This window comes from Ornithorhynchus anatinus, chromosome 3 (assembly GCF_004115215.2).
Source record: "Ornithorhynchus anatinus isolate Pmale09 chromosome 3, mOrnAna1.pri.v4, whole genome shotgun sequence".
In the NCBI taxonomy this organism is placed as follows: Eukaryota; Metazoa; Chordata; class Mammalia; order Monotremata; family Ornithorhynchidae; genus Ornithorhynchus; species Ornithorhynchus anatinus.
In genome coordinates this window covers 10,901,794-10,916,563 of record NC_041730.1, presented here as the reverse complement: position 1 = coordinate 10,916,563, position 14,770 = coordinate 10,901,794, and the positions used below count along the sequence as shown (strand labels likewise).

The 14,770-nt window shown below is 50.4% G+C and overlaps 1 protein-coding gene across 4 annotated transcripts in view; it reads left to right on the top strand.

Moving 5' to 3' along the window:
• INSC (INSC spindle orientation adaptor protein) overlaps positions 1 to 14,770 on the top strand; it is a 158,360-nt gene that overhangs the window by 120,592 nt on the left and 22,998 nt on the right. For all 4 annotated transcript variants that reach the window (XM_029059348.2, XM_029059350.2, XM_029059342.2 and 1 more), the window contains exon 8: positions 12,207 to 12,378. In XM_029059348.2, coding sequence (XP_028915181.1) covers positions 12,207 to 12,378 — 172 coding nt within the window. The remainder of the gene's footprint in view (positions 1 to 12,206; positions 12,379 to 14,770) is intronic.

Here is a 14,770-nt window from a genome sequence, read left to right as displayed (position 1 = left end):
AAATGGGGATTAAGAATGTGTTTTCCTAGGGCAACAGGGACTGTGTCCAACCTGATTAATTTGTATCTCCCCCCAGTGCTCAGAACAGTGTTTGGCAAATAGTAAGTGCTTAATAAGTATTACTATTGTTAGTTGCTTTCGAGGCAACGTGGCCTGACTCAAACCTACGTCACAAACCGGGATCGTGGGAGGGTGTTTATGTTGGGGTGACTATGTTATGTTGGCCTGCAGGATTTTAGGGGGCTGGGGTGGCCCCCTTCTCCTCCCAAACTGTTTGGGAATGGCAGTTGAGGAAAAGTCGGCAGGCCAGAGAAAGCTGGTCACTGAAGGGGCCCCTACTGTCTCTTCCATAGAGAACTGGGGAGTAACATGCCCGGTCTTCACTGGGCCCAGGGAACTTTATGCCTCATTTGCCTGCCCCTTGCTTATGAATTCTGAAACCTGAAGAATCATATATAGCTTTGGAAAGAGGGCAGAAATGACCTTTCTTGATAACATTCATTCGTCCAGCCCTATTTATTGAGTGCTTATTGTGTGCAGAGCACTGTACTAAGCTCTTGGAAAGTACAATTCGGCAACAGAGACAATCCCTACCCAACAGCGGGCTCACGGTCTAGAAGAGGAGGGGGAGCCTGTGGACCGTCTGTCCTTGTTCCGTCCTAGATGGTTTGGGCACTCATTTGTCTGGAGGCAGGGGGTTGGACGGGATGACCTTTGGAAGTCCTTCCTAGCTCTAGGATCCCATTGTGAAAACCACAAGATCATCACTAAAGTCGGCCTCATTCTGGTGGTGGCGACTTGATACTTGAAAGATCGGAAATTAATGTTTAAGGAGAAACTGAACTAACAACACCCATAATTTTCCCTCCACATCCGCTAGGAGCCCAACTTGGCCCTCTAATCCGCGAATTTATCCTAAATCCTTTAGAACCAGTGGATGGTTCCGGCTTTCCAGCTCGCTGCGGTAGCCGAGTCCGAACGCCTGTGTGGGCTCGGTTTTCTGAAGGATGTTTGGAAGATAACCAGAGGGGGAGGTCATTCGTTCATTCAGTTGCATTTATTGAATGCTTACTGTGTGCAGAGCACTGTAGTAAGCACTTGGGAGAGTACAGTATAACAATAAACAGACACATTCCTTGCCCACAGTCACTCCCACAGGATCTTTAGGCAGAGTCGGCTGGGAATTTGAGTTTCCCCTCATCTGTACTGACTTCCCGTGAGAGGGTGGACACCAGGTGGGCATTTGGGTGGTTGCTTTTGGGTCTCTGGGCCTCTGGAAATTCCCCCAGCACATGCCGAGGCTCCCAGTGGTCCGTCCAGCAGCCTGTCAGCCTTTCCCCTCATGGCTTTGCCCCGTAAATGACAGGCCCTGTGTCCTGGGGGATGGTTTGTGGCAGACGGAGGTTTGAAAAAGACGAGGAGCCCTCAGAGACCCAGTCCTTCTGAGCGCACAAAATTGGCAACCTTGGGTCCGACCCGATTCCGGTGAAGTAGAAAAAGATCCAAGTCTGAGAATCCTCACATTCCCATGCTCCTCTCCTTTCTCCATGCCCTCAGCCTCTTCAAGGCCTTCTCTTCTTCTCAAGGCCTACTAAGTGCCAAACACTGTTGTGAGCACTGGGGTAGATACAAGGTAATCGGCTTGTCCCACGTGGGGCTCACTGTCTTAATCCCTATTTCACAGATGAGGTAACTGGGGCACAGAGAAGTTAAGTGGTTTACCCAAGGTCACACAGCAGACAAGTGGTGGAGCCTAGATTAGAACCCACCTCCTCTGACTCCCAAGCCAGTGCTCTTTCCACTAAGCCACGATCTGCCTCTCCTCAGGCCAATCAGCTGGCTGGTGGTGGAGTAGGGACTAGAACCTATGTTTTCTGAATCTCGGACCCTTGCTCTTTCTTCTAAGCTTCACTGCCTCTCAATTCCCCTTCCTCCCTGGTTCTCCTGAGAGCATCTCCCTCCCCAAGTTGCCTCCCCAGCAGTGTCTCTCTCTGTCCTTTCTCAGCCTCCCTTCCGGGCCGGTCCTGCTAGACACCAGAAGTACGGAAAACGTGACTCACCAGGGTCGACTCACGGCCACGTGATAGTCCGGAGCAGAAACGCTCCAACCCAGATTGGGGCCAGTGCAAATTCCTTTGTTCCCCCGGCCGAACTCCCGGATCATTTCTCGCCACCAAGTCCTCCACCCACAGTGATCAGTCAGTGGTATTAATTGAGTTCTTATTTCTGTGCAGAGCACTGTACTGAGTGGTCGGAACAGTCCGGTGCCTCTCTCATAGCCCATCCTATATGGCCTGCAGTCAACCCTCTAGATGCCCGGACATCCCCTCGCCCTAACTCTGGGAATCAGGGCGGTGTCCCCATGACTCCCAGTTATCTGAACCTCCATTGTGGAGAGACAAACTTCCCAGAAGGATTCCCAGAAACAAAGTCTGCGTCGGTACTGTCAGAATTTAACGAGCATCTTCTGGGTGCAAGGGCACTGTGTTAGGTGCCTCTCCCAAGTGCTTAGTAGAGTGCCATGATTGTTCGAACGATGGTTACAGAGGCGAAGTCAAAAACGCCGCTGCCGCCCTCAAGGAGCTCACAGTAGATATTCGTGGCTAGACACACCCTGGTGAGGAGGGAGGGATTTGTTAGAGATATCACACCCGGTAAATTCATAAATAAGAAATCACCCGATGGATTCCTGAGCATGGAGGTGGCTGGCTGGTAGGGGTTGCCCTTTTTCCCAGAAGAAACCAGGATCTACGTAAATCCGTACTCCATGACTTTCATCAGAGAAGCAACATGACGTAGTACACAGAGCACCGGTCTGGGAGTCGGAAGGTCCCGGGATTCTAATCCTGGCTGGCCACTCGTCTGCTGCGTGACCTTCGGCAAGTCACCCCACTTCTCTGGGCCTCAATGAGGTCATCTGTAAAATGGGGATCGAGACTGCGAGCCCCAAATGGTACAGGGACTGTGTCCAACCCGATTTGCTTGTGTCCACCCAGAGCTTAGTACAGTGCTTGGCACGTAGTAAGCACTTAACAAATACCATTATTATTATTATTATTATTATTAATAAAAAAAATTATGCCTCTAAACGGGGCATACATAATGAGCCACCTACGGGAACGATTGCAACAGTTGGAATTCCACTGCCCTTCCTTCCTCCTCCACTCTCATTTCCTCCTCCGCCTCCAGTTCCTCCTCCTCCTTCAGCTCCTCCACCTCCGTTTCCTCCTCCTCTACCTCCACTTCCTCCTCCTCACCGCCCCAACCCAACTATTAAGTAGCTGACCAACTCCAGTGAATTATGATGAGCTTTCATAAACAAGCCCGCACTCCTGGGTATTTGCCTAAAAGCAGGGGCTGATGCTTTTTCAATAATCAATGCGAGGTTGTCACTCATAAATCCGATAAAGCGTTCAGCGAACCGCTTAAAACCCCGACCCGGTCCACCACCCTCTCACCCCTACCCGCCCCCAACCGCCTTCCCAGGCAGAGTCCGTGGCCTCCACGGGATCCCTGGGAGCCCGGGTCCCACCTGGCCTCGCGGCTCCCGTGGCCAGAGTGGCGCTCGGGCCTGGCATTTCCCTGATTACTTTTTCTAGGATTAAGCAGAAAACAGGGCATCGGGCCAAAGCTCCTCTCAGTGTAAAAGCTAATTATATAAGTGCTTCGAGCAGCAATTTCTTTGGGGATGTTAAAGTGCTTTTATTAGATTGTCCTCCTGTCATCTTGAAATTTATTATTGGGGTCTCGGAGACGGGGGCCGCCGGCTGCCAGCTTGGTTCCCGGGGCCCCGGCCAGGTCCCGTTACAAAGGCCGCCGTGGGCCGGCTCGGTGCGTCAGCACGGGCGGGGGGCGGCGATGCTGACGAACCCAGCGTTGCCTGCTACGTGGAGAACCCACCTCCCCCATCCCCTCCAACCCTCCACTGGCCACTCTGCCCCTTCTCTCCCTATTGGCTGGTGTTTCCGGTCTGCCTAGTTAGTAGTAATAATGATAATGTTGGTATTTGTTAAGCGCTTACTATGTGCCGAGCACTGTTCTAAGCGCTGGGGTAGACGCAAGGGAATCAGGTTGTCCCACGTGGGGCTCACAGTCTTAATCCCCATTTTACGGATGAGGTAACTGAGGCACCGAGAAGTAAAGTGACTTGCCCAAAGTCACACAGCTGACAAATGGCCGAGCCGGGATTTGAACCCATGACCTCTGACTCCAAAGCCCGTGCTCTTTCCACTGAGCCACGCTGCTTAGTAGTAGATCTACGGAGCATCCGCTGGGTGTACTACATTGTGCTAAGCGCTCGGGGAAGCCCCAAACCGAGAAGTGATGTGTTTTCCTGCCCTTAAGGGGCTTCTAGTCTTTGTCCCCTGCTCCAAAGGATGTGACTCTGGCTGTGGAGGTGAGAGCATTTCTGAGAGAGATGTGAGCAGCAGTCAGTGATATTGAGCGGTTTATGCGTGCAGAGCACTGGACTAAATGCTTGGGAGAGTACGGAACGATGGAGCTGGTAGACCCAGCCCCTGTTCCCAAGGTGCTTACAGTCAAGGGATCTGTTCAGACCCTTTTATACGGTATTTGTTAGGCGCTTACTATGTGGCCAGACACTGTACTAAGTGCTAAGGTAGATACATTGATAATCGGTTGGACACGGTCCCCGTCCCACACTGGGGGGCACGGTCTTAATCTCCATTTTACAGAGGAGGCCCAGAGAAGTGAAGTGACCTGTCCGAGGTCACACAGCAGACAAGTGGTGGGTCTGGGATAAGAACCCAGGCCTTTTGACTACCAGCACCTATGCTCTCTCAACTAGACCTTGCTGCTTCTCACTAGCTCTCAGTTTTGCTGCCTCTTCGTGGCCAAGGACCTGGCTCTTTCATCCCCCTTCCGGGGCCACCGTTGGCATCTTTGTCTCCTCTGATGATGCCCCTCTCGTTCTCTGATTGGGAAGAGGAAGCAGTTGTGGGGCAGTGTGGCCTACTGGCAAGAGCGTTAGAGCAGGAGTCAGGAGACCCAGGTTCTAGATCCAGCTCTGCCACTTCCCTCCTACGTAACCACGGGCAACTTATTTCTGGAAAGTGGGGACGGGACCGGGTTCCCTCTTCCTTAGACTTTGAGCCCCATGTTGGGTGGGGACTGAGTCTGACCTGATTAACGTGTCACCCCCAGAAGTTAGTACAGTGCTTGACGCATAGAAAATGCTTACCAAATTCCACAATGATTATTACTAAGCAGGACTCCCCAGTCACAGAGGGTATGGAAATCCCAAGGGCGTACGTTTTCAACAGGTTGCACTTTAAAAGAAAACAGAAAAGTTGGGTTTAGTTACAATTTTGGCAGGAGCCTGGATTAGATGTGGTCTTGACCAACCTGATGATTCTGTGACATTTGATTCACTCTGCAGGAGTAGCAGCCGCGTGCTAGGCTAGTGAAGCAGTGTGGCTTAGTGGAAAGAGCACGAGCTAAGAGTCAGAGGACCTGGTTTCTAATCCCGTCCCTGCCACCCACCCCTGCCACTTGTCTTCTGTGTGACCTTGGGCAAGTCACGTACGTGCTGGGGGCCTCAATTTCTTCATCTATAAAATAGGGATTAAATACTACTCCCTCGTACTTAGATTGTGAGCCCCATATGGAACAGGGTCTGTGTCCAACCTTACTATTTCCTATCTATCCCAGAGCGTAATACAATTCTTGGTCTGCGTCCAACCCGTCTCCTATCTACCACAGAGCTTAGTACAGTGCTTAGACTGGGTTCGATCTATTTCATATCTACCCCAGTGCTTAGTACAGTGCTGGAAACATTGTAAGTGCTTAATAAGTACCAATAATTCTCCTTTTTCCTCCTCCTCCTCCACCTCTTTCTCCTTCTCCTCCTCTTCTCTACTTTCTCAACCTCCTTCTCCTCCTCCTCTGCTTCTCTCCTCCTTTCCTCCGTACCAACCGCCTCTCCTCTTCCTAAGTCTCCTCTTCCTCCTGTTATTTCATTTCTTTTATATGCTTCCAAAGGTCCAGTTCGGTGCTCTGCAACAGTAGAAGGCCGATAAATGCTGATAGCACTGAGATGCTGGATGCCCTGGAGAGGGCTGCAACATGCTAGCGTAACTCCTCTATACCGTAAACCCGTTGAGGGCAGGGAACGTTTCTGCTCACTCTGTCTCATAGTTCTCTCTCCAGCACTTAGGACAGTGTTCTGCACACGGGAAGTGCTCAATAAATATGATCGATGGATTGATAACCAGATCAGACCAATGGCCCTCCAGCCCAGAATTCTGTGTCTGCCCGGGGCACCTGAGGGAAGGGTGTGATGGTTGTCCTGTTCACCCCACTGATCACCCCACTTGCCTGCTGTGAGACCTTGGACAAGTCACTTAACTTCTCTATTTCCTCACCTGGAAATGGGGACGAATAACCCGTGTTCCTTCCCCTTTTGACTGGCAGCCCCCCGTGGGGTCGGGATTGTGTCTGATCTGATTGTGTCGTTTCTTCCCAGCGCTCAGCAAAACGTCTGGCACATAGCAAGTACTGAACAAATACCACAGTGACTTGCACTGCCTCCCTCTCTCCCCAGCAGCCTCACTGCCCGAAGAGCACCTTCAGACAGGAAGAAGGGCACAGTCCGGTCCTGCAGGAAGGGTGGGAACGGTCCGGTTCTGCTGGAAGGGGGGGCACAGTCCGGTCCTGTAAGAAAAGATTGCTCCAACTCCACTCCCAGATGGCACCAAGTCTGGTCTAGCTTCAGCTTGCTCTGCATCCGCCTTCTGTGCTTGGCACGTAATAAGAGCTTAATAAATACCATTCTTTTTTTTTCTGCCATCTTCCTGTATTGGCATCTCGATGCACTTGCCCATGCAGCCAAGCTCCGTCAATCCAACCGGGGAGAATCCCACCCAGGGAAGCTTTGTCGAAGAGCCCCACGTCCGATCCCTCAGCTGGTGGCCACGTTGTTTCTAAGCGGGTAGCCTCTTCGGTCCAGCCTGGAATCTCCCGCGTTGGCACTGTTCCTCCTTCCTAAACTCCTGATTACCACCCAGGTGGATTCCTGAGAATTCATGCCATTTTAGCTTCTGGACCCATCAGTGGGAAAGAGCACACGGAAGACAGAAAGGCAGCACGGCCTAATGGAGAGAGTACAGACCGGGGAGTCAGAAGGACCTGGGTTCTAATCCTGGCTCCTCCACTGTCTGCTGAGGGACCTTGGGCAAGTCACTTCACTTCTCTGGGCCTCAGTTACCTCATCTGGAAAATAAGGATGAAGACTGTGAGCCCCATGTGGGATAGCAATTTGGTCCAACCTGATTATCTTTGATCTTTCCCAGCACTTAGAAAGTGCCTGGCACATAGCAAGTTCCTAACAGATACTATAAAAAAAGAAGTCGAGCGAAACGACAGACACCTCGTAATAAATATAGTTGCAGTAGTTGTTACGCACTAATCAATCGATCGTATTTATTGAATGCTTACCGTGAGGAGACTAAGTTCTTGCGAGAGTATAGAGTAACAGATACAGTACCACTCCCCTGACTACAAGGAGTTTTCAGGCTAGAGGGAGAGTTTACAGTCTGGCAGGGAGTTGACAGTCTGTGCGGGGAAATTACAGTCCGTGGAGAGAACATAAAGTTTAGGAGGAAGCTTACGGTCTGCGGAAAGCTTAGATCTTGAGTCAACTGTGCATCAAATGCTGTGATAAATGCAAGACAAGCAGGCTTGTCACTGTCCCTGTGGGGTTCCCAATCTAAAGGGGAGGGAGAACGGGAATTGAATCCTCATTTTATAGAAGCAGTGTGGCTTAATGGAAAGAGCCCGGGCTTGGGCGTCAGAGGTCATGAGTTCTAGTCCCGGCTCTGCCACTTGTCAGCTGTGTGACCTCGGGGAAGTCACTTAACTTCTATGTCCTCAGTTCCCTCATCTGTACAATGGGAATGAAGATTGTGAGCCCCAAGTGGGACAACCTGATTACCTTGTATCTATCCCAGTGCTTAGAACAGTGCTTGGCACATAGTAAGCGCTTAACAAATACCAACATTATTATTATTATTTACAGATGAGGATACTGAAGCATAGAGAAGTTAAGCGACTTGCCCAAAGTCGCGCAGCTGGTAAATGGTGGAGCTGGGATTAGAGTCCAGATACTCTAGGCATGCTGTCCCTTGCCCCATTCATTCATTCAATTCATTCATTCATATTTATTGAGCGCTTACTGTGTGCAGAGCACTATACTAAGTGCTTGGAAAGTACAATTCAGCAATAAATAGAGACAATCCCTCCCCAGCAACGGGTTCACAGTCTAGAAAGGGGAGACAGGGAACAAAACAAAGCAAGTAGACAGGCATCAATAGCATCAGCGTAAATAAATAGAATTATAGATCTCTACACATCATTAATAAAATACATAATAAATATGTACCTATATACACAAGTGCCTTGGGAGGAGGGAGGAGGTAGAGCAGAGGGAGGGAGTCGGGGCGATGGGGAGGGAAGGAGGAGCCGAGGAAAAGGGGGCTCAGAGGGGCCAGCTTCAGAAATCTGCCCAGGTTAAGAGCAAATGAAAAATTGAAGGCCGGTAGCGGTTGAAAGCTTGTCAAAGTCAGCCACGTTGGAAAAGGATCCATTTGCTTGTCATTTTGTATAGAGCAGTCACTCGCCACCCAGCTTGTGACTTCAAGCCGAGTGCGGGTATCCATTCATTAGGGGAATAGTACTTTCGAGATCATTCTGATTCTCGGAGCGAGCTGGTTGTCCATTTCCATTACCTTTTAGAAATGCGTCCAAATGATTCCTCTCGGAGACGGCGACTTCTGTTCCTATGAATCCCGCAAGTCCATCTTGTAAGATACGGCAATTGTCCAACACTTAACCAAACAACTTTATTTATGTTCAACCTGGGACATTTAATTAAGATAACTCAGGATTATGTATTAATAAATAACCGAAAGGGAAACGGGAGCCCTTAAAGAATGATTTCGAGATGAGGGACGGGAAATAAAGTCCGTGGAGCCTAAGGAATGTTCGGAAACAAGGTTTGCCTGATGTGGGCTAGTGCCGTGATCTGTCTAAAGCGGAATCCAGTGCAGGCAACTGAGGACCCCCAAAGGAGCATGGAAAGACCATTTTCCAGGAACACCCCCAACCGGTAGGGCTAGCTTTTCCGTTTGAATGTGGGGTCAAAAGGGGAGGGTTTTAGTTGTGGGGTGGAGACCCGAAGAGGGTAGACTTCTAAGAGCGAACTGGCCAAGAGTCACGGCGGGTGGAGGGGAGTCTCTTTCCAGCCCTGACTGGATGCAGCATGGCCTAATGGATAAACGTGGACTGGAGAGTCTGAGAAGCTGCACGGCTTAGTGGAAAGAGCCCGGGCTTGGGAGTCAGAGGTTGCGGGTTCTAATCCCGGCACCACCACCTGACAGCTGTGTGACTTTGGGCAAGTCACTTCTCTGTGCCTCAGTTCCCTCATCTGTAAAAGGGGGATAAGACGTGAGCCCCACTTGGGACAATCTGATGACTTTGAATTTCCCAGCGGTAGCACAGCGCTCTGCACATAGTAAGTGCTTAACAAATACCATTATTATTATTATTAATAACCCTGGCTCTGCTGCTGGCCTGCTGTGTGACCTTAAGCTTAACTTCTCTATGCCTCATTTTTCTTATCTTTGAAATGAGGGTTAAAGACCTGTTCTCCTCCCTCTTTAGACTGTGAGCTCAGTGAAGTACAGGGACTATGTCTAACCTGATTATCTTGTATCTACTCTAGTGTTTACGAGAAGCAGCATGGTGTAATGGCCAGAGCACGGGCCTGGGAGTTAGAAAGTTATGGGTTCTAATCCTGGCTCCTCCACTTGTCTGCTCTGTGACCTGGGGCAAGTCACTTAACTTCTCTGTGCCTTAGTTGTCTCATCTGTAAAATGGGGATTGAGACTAGTGAGCCCCCCGTGGGACAGGGGACTGTGTCCAACCCGATTTGCTTGTGTCCATCCCAGCAAAAACCATAATAATTATTACTATCGTATCCACCCCAGTGCTTAGAACAGTGCCTGGTACATAGTAAAAGCTAAACAAATGCCATTTAAAAAAAAGCATTTGAGGAGGGAGGACATTTCAGGCCAGAGGTAGAACATGGGCAAGGGGTTGGCGGTGAGATAGACGAGAGTGAGGCATTGTGAGAAGGTTAGCATTAGAAGAGTGAAGCGCACGGGCTGGGTTGTAGTAAGAGAGTAGCGAGGTGAGGGAGGAGGGGCAAGATTGTAGAGTGCGAAAGCCAATGGTGAGGAGTTTTTGTTTGATGCGGAGGTAGATGGGCAACCACTGGAGTTTCTTGAGGAGTGGGGAAACACGTCCTGAACATTTTTGTAGAAAGATGGTCTGGCTAGCAGAGTGAATTATGGACTGGAGTGGGGAGAGACAGGAGGCTGGGAGGTCAGCAAGGAGGCTGATGCAGTAATCCAGAGGGATAGAATGAGTGATTGTATTAACTTGGTAGCAGTTTGGATGGAGAGGAAAGGGTGGATTTTAGTGATGTTTTGAAGGTGGGACCGACAGGATTTAGTGATGGACTGAATATGTGGGTTGAAAGAGAGAGGGGGACTAGGATAACACCAAGGTTATGGGCTTGTGACACGGGCAGGATGATAGAGCCGTCTTCAGTGATGGGAAAGTCACGGGGAGGACAGGATACGGGTGGGAAGATAAGTAGGTCTGTTTTGGACATGTTAGAGTCTGTGCATAGTAAGCGCTAATTAAATGCATTAAATGACCGATCTGGGTGCTAATCCCGGTCCACCATTTGCCTGCTGTGTGACTTTGGGCGAGTCACCTTACGTGTCTGTGCCTCAGTTACCTCGTCTGAAAAAATTGGAATAAAGATTGTGAGCCCCATGTGGGACAGGGATGGTTTCCAAACTAATTAGTTTGTATCTACCCCAGCGCTTAGTACAGTGTCTGGCACAGAGTAAGCATTTAACAGATACTATTTAAAAAATCCTCCTCCCTCTGACTTAAACTGTGAGCTCCATACGGGACATGGACCGTGTCCAACCCGATTAGCTTTTATCTATCCTATCACTTAAAAGAGTGACCAGCACATAGAAAGCACTTTAAAATACCATAAAAAAGCAACATCCCTGCAGATCTGTCAAGGAACCATCCTGTTCGCCGCAGAGAAGATCCATATCTCTGGGTTTGAAACCTCCTCCCTCCTCTTTCCCCACTTTTCCTCTCAATTAGTGGTCTTTATTGAGCACATACTTTGTGCTCTCCTAAGTATATATAACAGAGTTGGTAGAAATGTTCCCTGCCCACAGGAGCTCACAGATTAGACACTCCCCTATTTACCACCCCCCCCGCCACCCGTCTCTTCCCCGCTCCCTCCCTCCTCTGCCCTCAGTAGAGACTGCCTTCTTCCCCACTATAACTCCTTGAAGGCAGGGACTGTGTTTACTAGGTTTTTTTACATACTTATCCATAATTTATTTATATTAATGACCATCTTCCCCTCCAGACTGTAAACTTCTTGTGGGCAGGGAATGTGTCTGTTATACTGTTGTACTCTCCCAAGTACAGCGCTCTGCATGGTGTAGTGGGATAGAGCATGGAACTGGGAGTCAGAAGGTCTTGGGTTCTAATCAGAGAAGCAGCATGGCTCGGTGGAAAGAGCCCGGGCTTGGGAGTCAGAGATCATGGGCTCGAATCCCGGCTCTGCCACTTGTCAGTTGTGTGACCGTGGGCAAGTCACTTCACTTCTCTGTGCCTCAGTTCCCTCATCTGCAAAATGGGGATGAAGGCTGTGAGCCTCACGTGGGACAACCTGATGACCTTGTATCGACCCCAGCGCTTAGAACAGTGCTCTGCCCATAGTAAGCGCTTAACAAATACCAACATTATTATTAATCCTGGCTCTGCCACTTGTCAGCTATGTGACCTTGAGCAAGTCACTTCACTTCTCTGGGCCTCAGTTGCCTCTTCTGTAAAATGGGGATTGAGACTGTGAGCCCCACGTGGGACGGGGACTGTGCCCGACCCAATTTGCTTAAATGCACCCGAGGGCTGAGAACCGTGCCTGGAACATAGTAAGCGCTTAACAGATACCATTATTATTACTAGGTGCTCAATAAATACGATTTGATGGATTGACTGATTTTTGGCCACTCACCCTCCCATCTCAGAATCGAGGCAGGGTCTTGGGAGGGCTGACCCCGACGTGTCCCTTCCCCCTCCACCCCCAGGTGGACGGCATCCTCTGCCTAGTGGACATCCTGACCGACGACAGCCACTCGGAGGCCACGCGGGCCGAGGCGGCGGCCGTGGTGGCCCAGATCACCTCTCCTCACCTCACCTTCACCCAACATCTCACCAGCTTCCTGGAGAACATGGAGGAAATCGTGACAGCTCTCATCAGTGAGTCTCCCACGGGCCCTCGGTGGGCAGGCGGGAGGGGACACTTGGACTGGGGCGGTAGTGACCGTTAGCCAGCGGAGAGAGCTCTGCCCACCCCGGAATGGTCTGCCATCAGCTTGACTGGCATTCCTTTCTGAGAATCAGTATCCAGGGCTCCGGGTTTCCACTCATTTATTCATCCAGTCGTGTTTATCGAGTGCTTATTGTGTGCAGAGCACGGCATGAAGATCTTGGGAGAGTATAACAATAAACAGACACATTCCCTTGTCCACCTCCCTATCACGGAGCCATTGGGACCCTTCTCTCTCCCCTTCCCTCCACCTCCATGAACCTCACAGCCAGACCCAGGGCCTTAATCCATCCACTCCCGCACTGATGTGCTTTGGGGAATGGAGAAATCAGCTCAGAACTCTAGACCGGGGAAGGGAGCTTTGATTTTTGGAAAGCTATGAGAAGCGGAATGGCCTAGTGGAAAGGGAACGGGCCTGGGAGCCAGAGGACCTCAGATCTGCTACTTGTCTGCTGTATGACCATGGGAGAGTCACTTAACTTCCCTGTGTGTCACTTCCCTCATCAGCAAAATGGGGATTCAATACCTGTTCTCCCTCCTATTCATTTATTCATTCAATAGTATTTACTGAGCGCTTACTATGTGCAGAGCACTGTACTAAGCGCTTGGAATGTACAAATCGATAACAGATAGAGACGGTCCCTGCCCTTTGACGGGCTTACGGTCTAATCGGGGGAGACGGACGGACGAGAACAATGGCAATAACTAGAATCGAGGGGAAGAGCATCTCATTAAAACAACAGCAAATAAATAGAATCAGGGTGATGTACATCTCATTAACAAAATAAATAGGGTGATGAAGATGAAGATATACAGTTGAGCGGACGAGTACAGTGCTGAGGGGAGGGGACAGGAGAGGGGGAGGAGAAGAGGGAAAGCGGGGAGAAGAGGGTTTAGCTGCAGAGAGGTGGGGGGGGGGAGGGAGCAGAGGGAAAAGGGGAGCTCAGTCTGGGAAGGCCTCTCGGAGGAGGTGAGCTTTAAGTAGGGTTTTGAAGAGGGGAAGAGAATGAGTTTGGCGGAGGTGAGGAGGGAGGGCGATCCGGGACCGCGGGAGGACGTGGCCCAGGTAGGACCCCATCATCTTGTTTCTCCCCCAGTGCTGAGTACAGTTCTTGGCACATAGCAAGTGCTTAACAAATAATGATAATAATAATGTTGGTATTTGTTAAGCGCTTACTATGTGCAGACCACTGTTCTAAGCGCTGAGGGAGATACAGGGTCATCAGGTTGTCCCACGTGAGGCCCACAGTTAATCCCCATTTTCCAGATGAGGTAACCGAGGCCCAGAGAAGTGACGTGACTTGCCCACAGTCCCACAGCTGACAAGTGGCAGAGCCGGGAGTCGAACCCATGACCTCTGACCCCCGAAGCCCAGGCTCTTTCCACTGAGCCACGCTATCCTTATTATTATTAATAATAATAAAGCTTCCCGGGGTGAAAGAAAACGTGAAGTCCAGGCGACCTATTGCATCCACTAGAGGGCAGTGGCATCTGCTCACAAATGCCAGGCTTTGCCCAAGCGACTGAAATCATTCCCAGCTGGCAGAAGGTGTTTCTCTTTGTTCACCCTCCCCTCCTTCCTCACCCAGGATGACCCCTGACCCAAACGTCAGACTGGTGGCCCTGAATAGGCCCCCGGGGGGGGGGGGGGGAATGAGTTGAGTCTGTTATAGTTATATCACACTCCCCCAAGTGCTTAGTACAGTGCTCTGCACGCAGTAAGCGCTCAATAAACGCAACTGAATCAATGAAAGGGGAGGGAGGAAGAGCTTCGACGTGTGAGAGGGAAAGGCTGGGCCCAAGCTGAACTCTGGGGAATCCACTCCTCCCTCCCCGCTTTCCTGGGGAGAGGGAGAAGTGGGTAATGGGCTCCTGCCTCCCCTCTGTTGAATAATAATAATAATGTTGGCATTCGTTAAGCGCTTACTATGTGCAGAGCACTGTTCTAAGCGCTGGGGTAGTCAGGTTGTCCCACGTGAGGCTCACAGTTAATCCCCATTTTACAGATGAGGGAACTGAAGCACAGAGAAGTGAAGTGACTTGCCCGCAGTCACACAGCTGATAAGTGGCAGAGCCGGGATACGAACTCGTGACCTCTGACTCCGAAGCCCGGGCTCTTTCCACTGAGCCACGCTGCTTCCCCTATAAGAGCTTCAACTTGTGAGGGGGATGGACTGGGCCCAAGATGAACTCTGGGGAATCCACTCCTCCCTCACCGCTTTCCTGGGGAGAGGGAGAAGTGGGTAATGGGCTCCTGCCTCCCCTCTGTTGAAGCGTTTTAATAAAAATGTTGGTATTCGTTGGTATTTGTTAAGCGCTTAC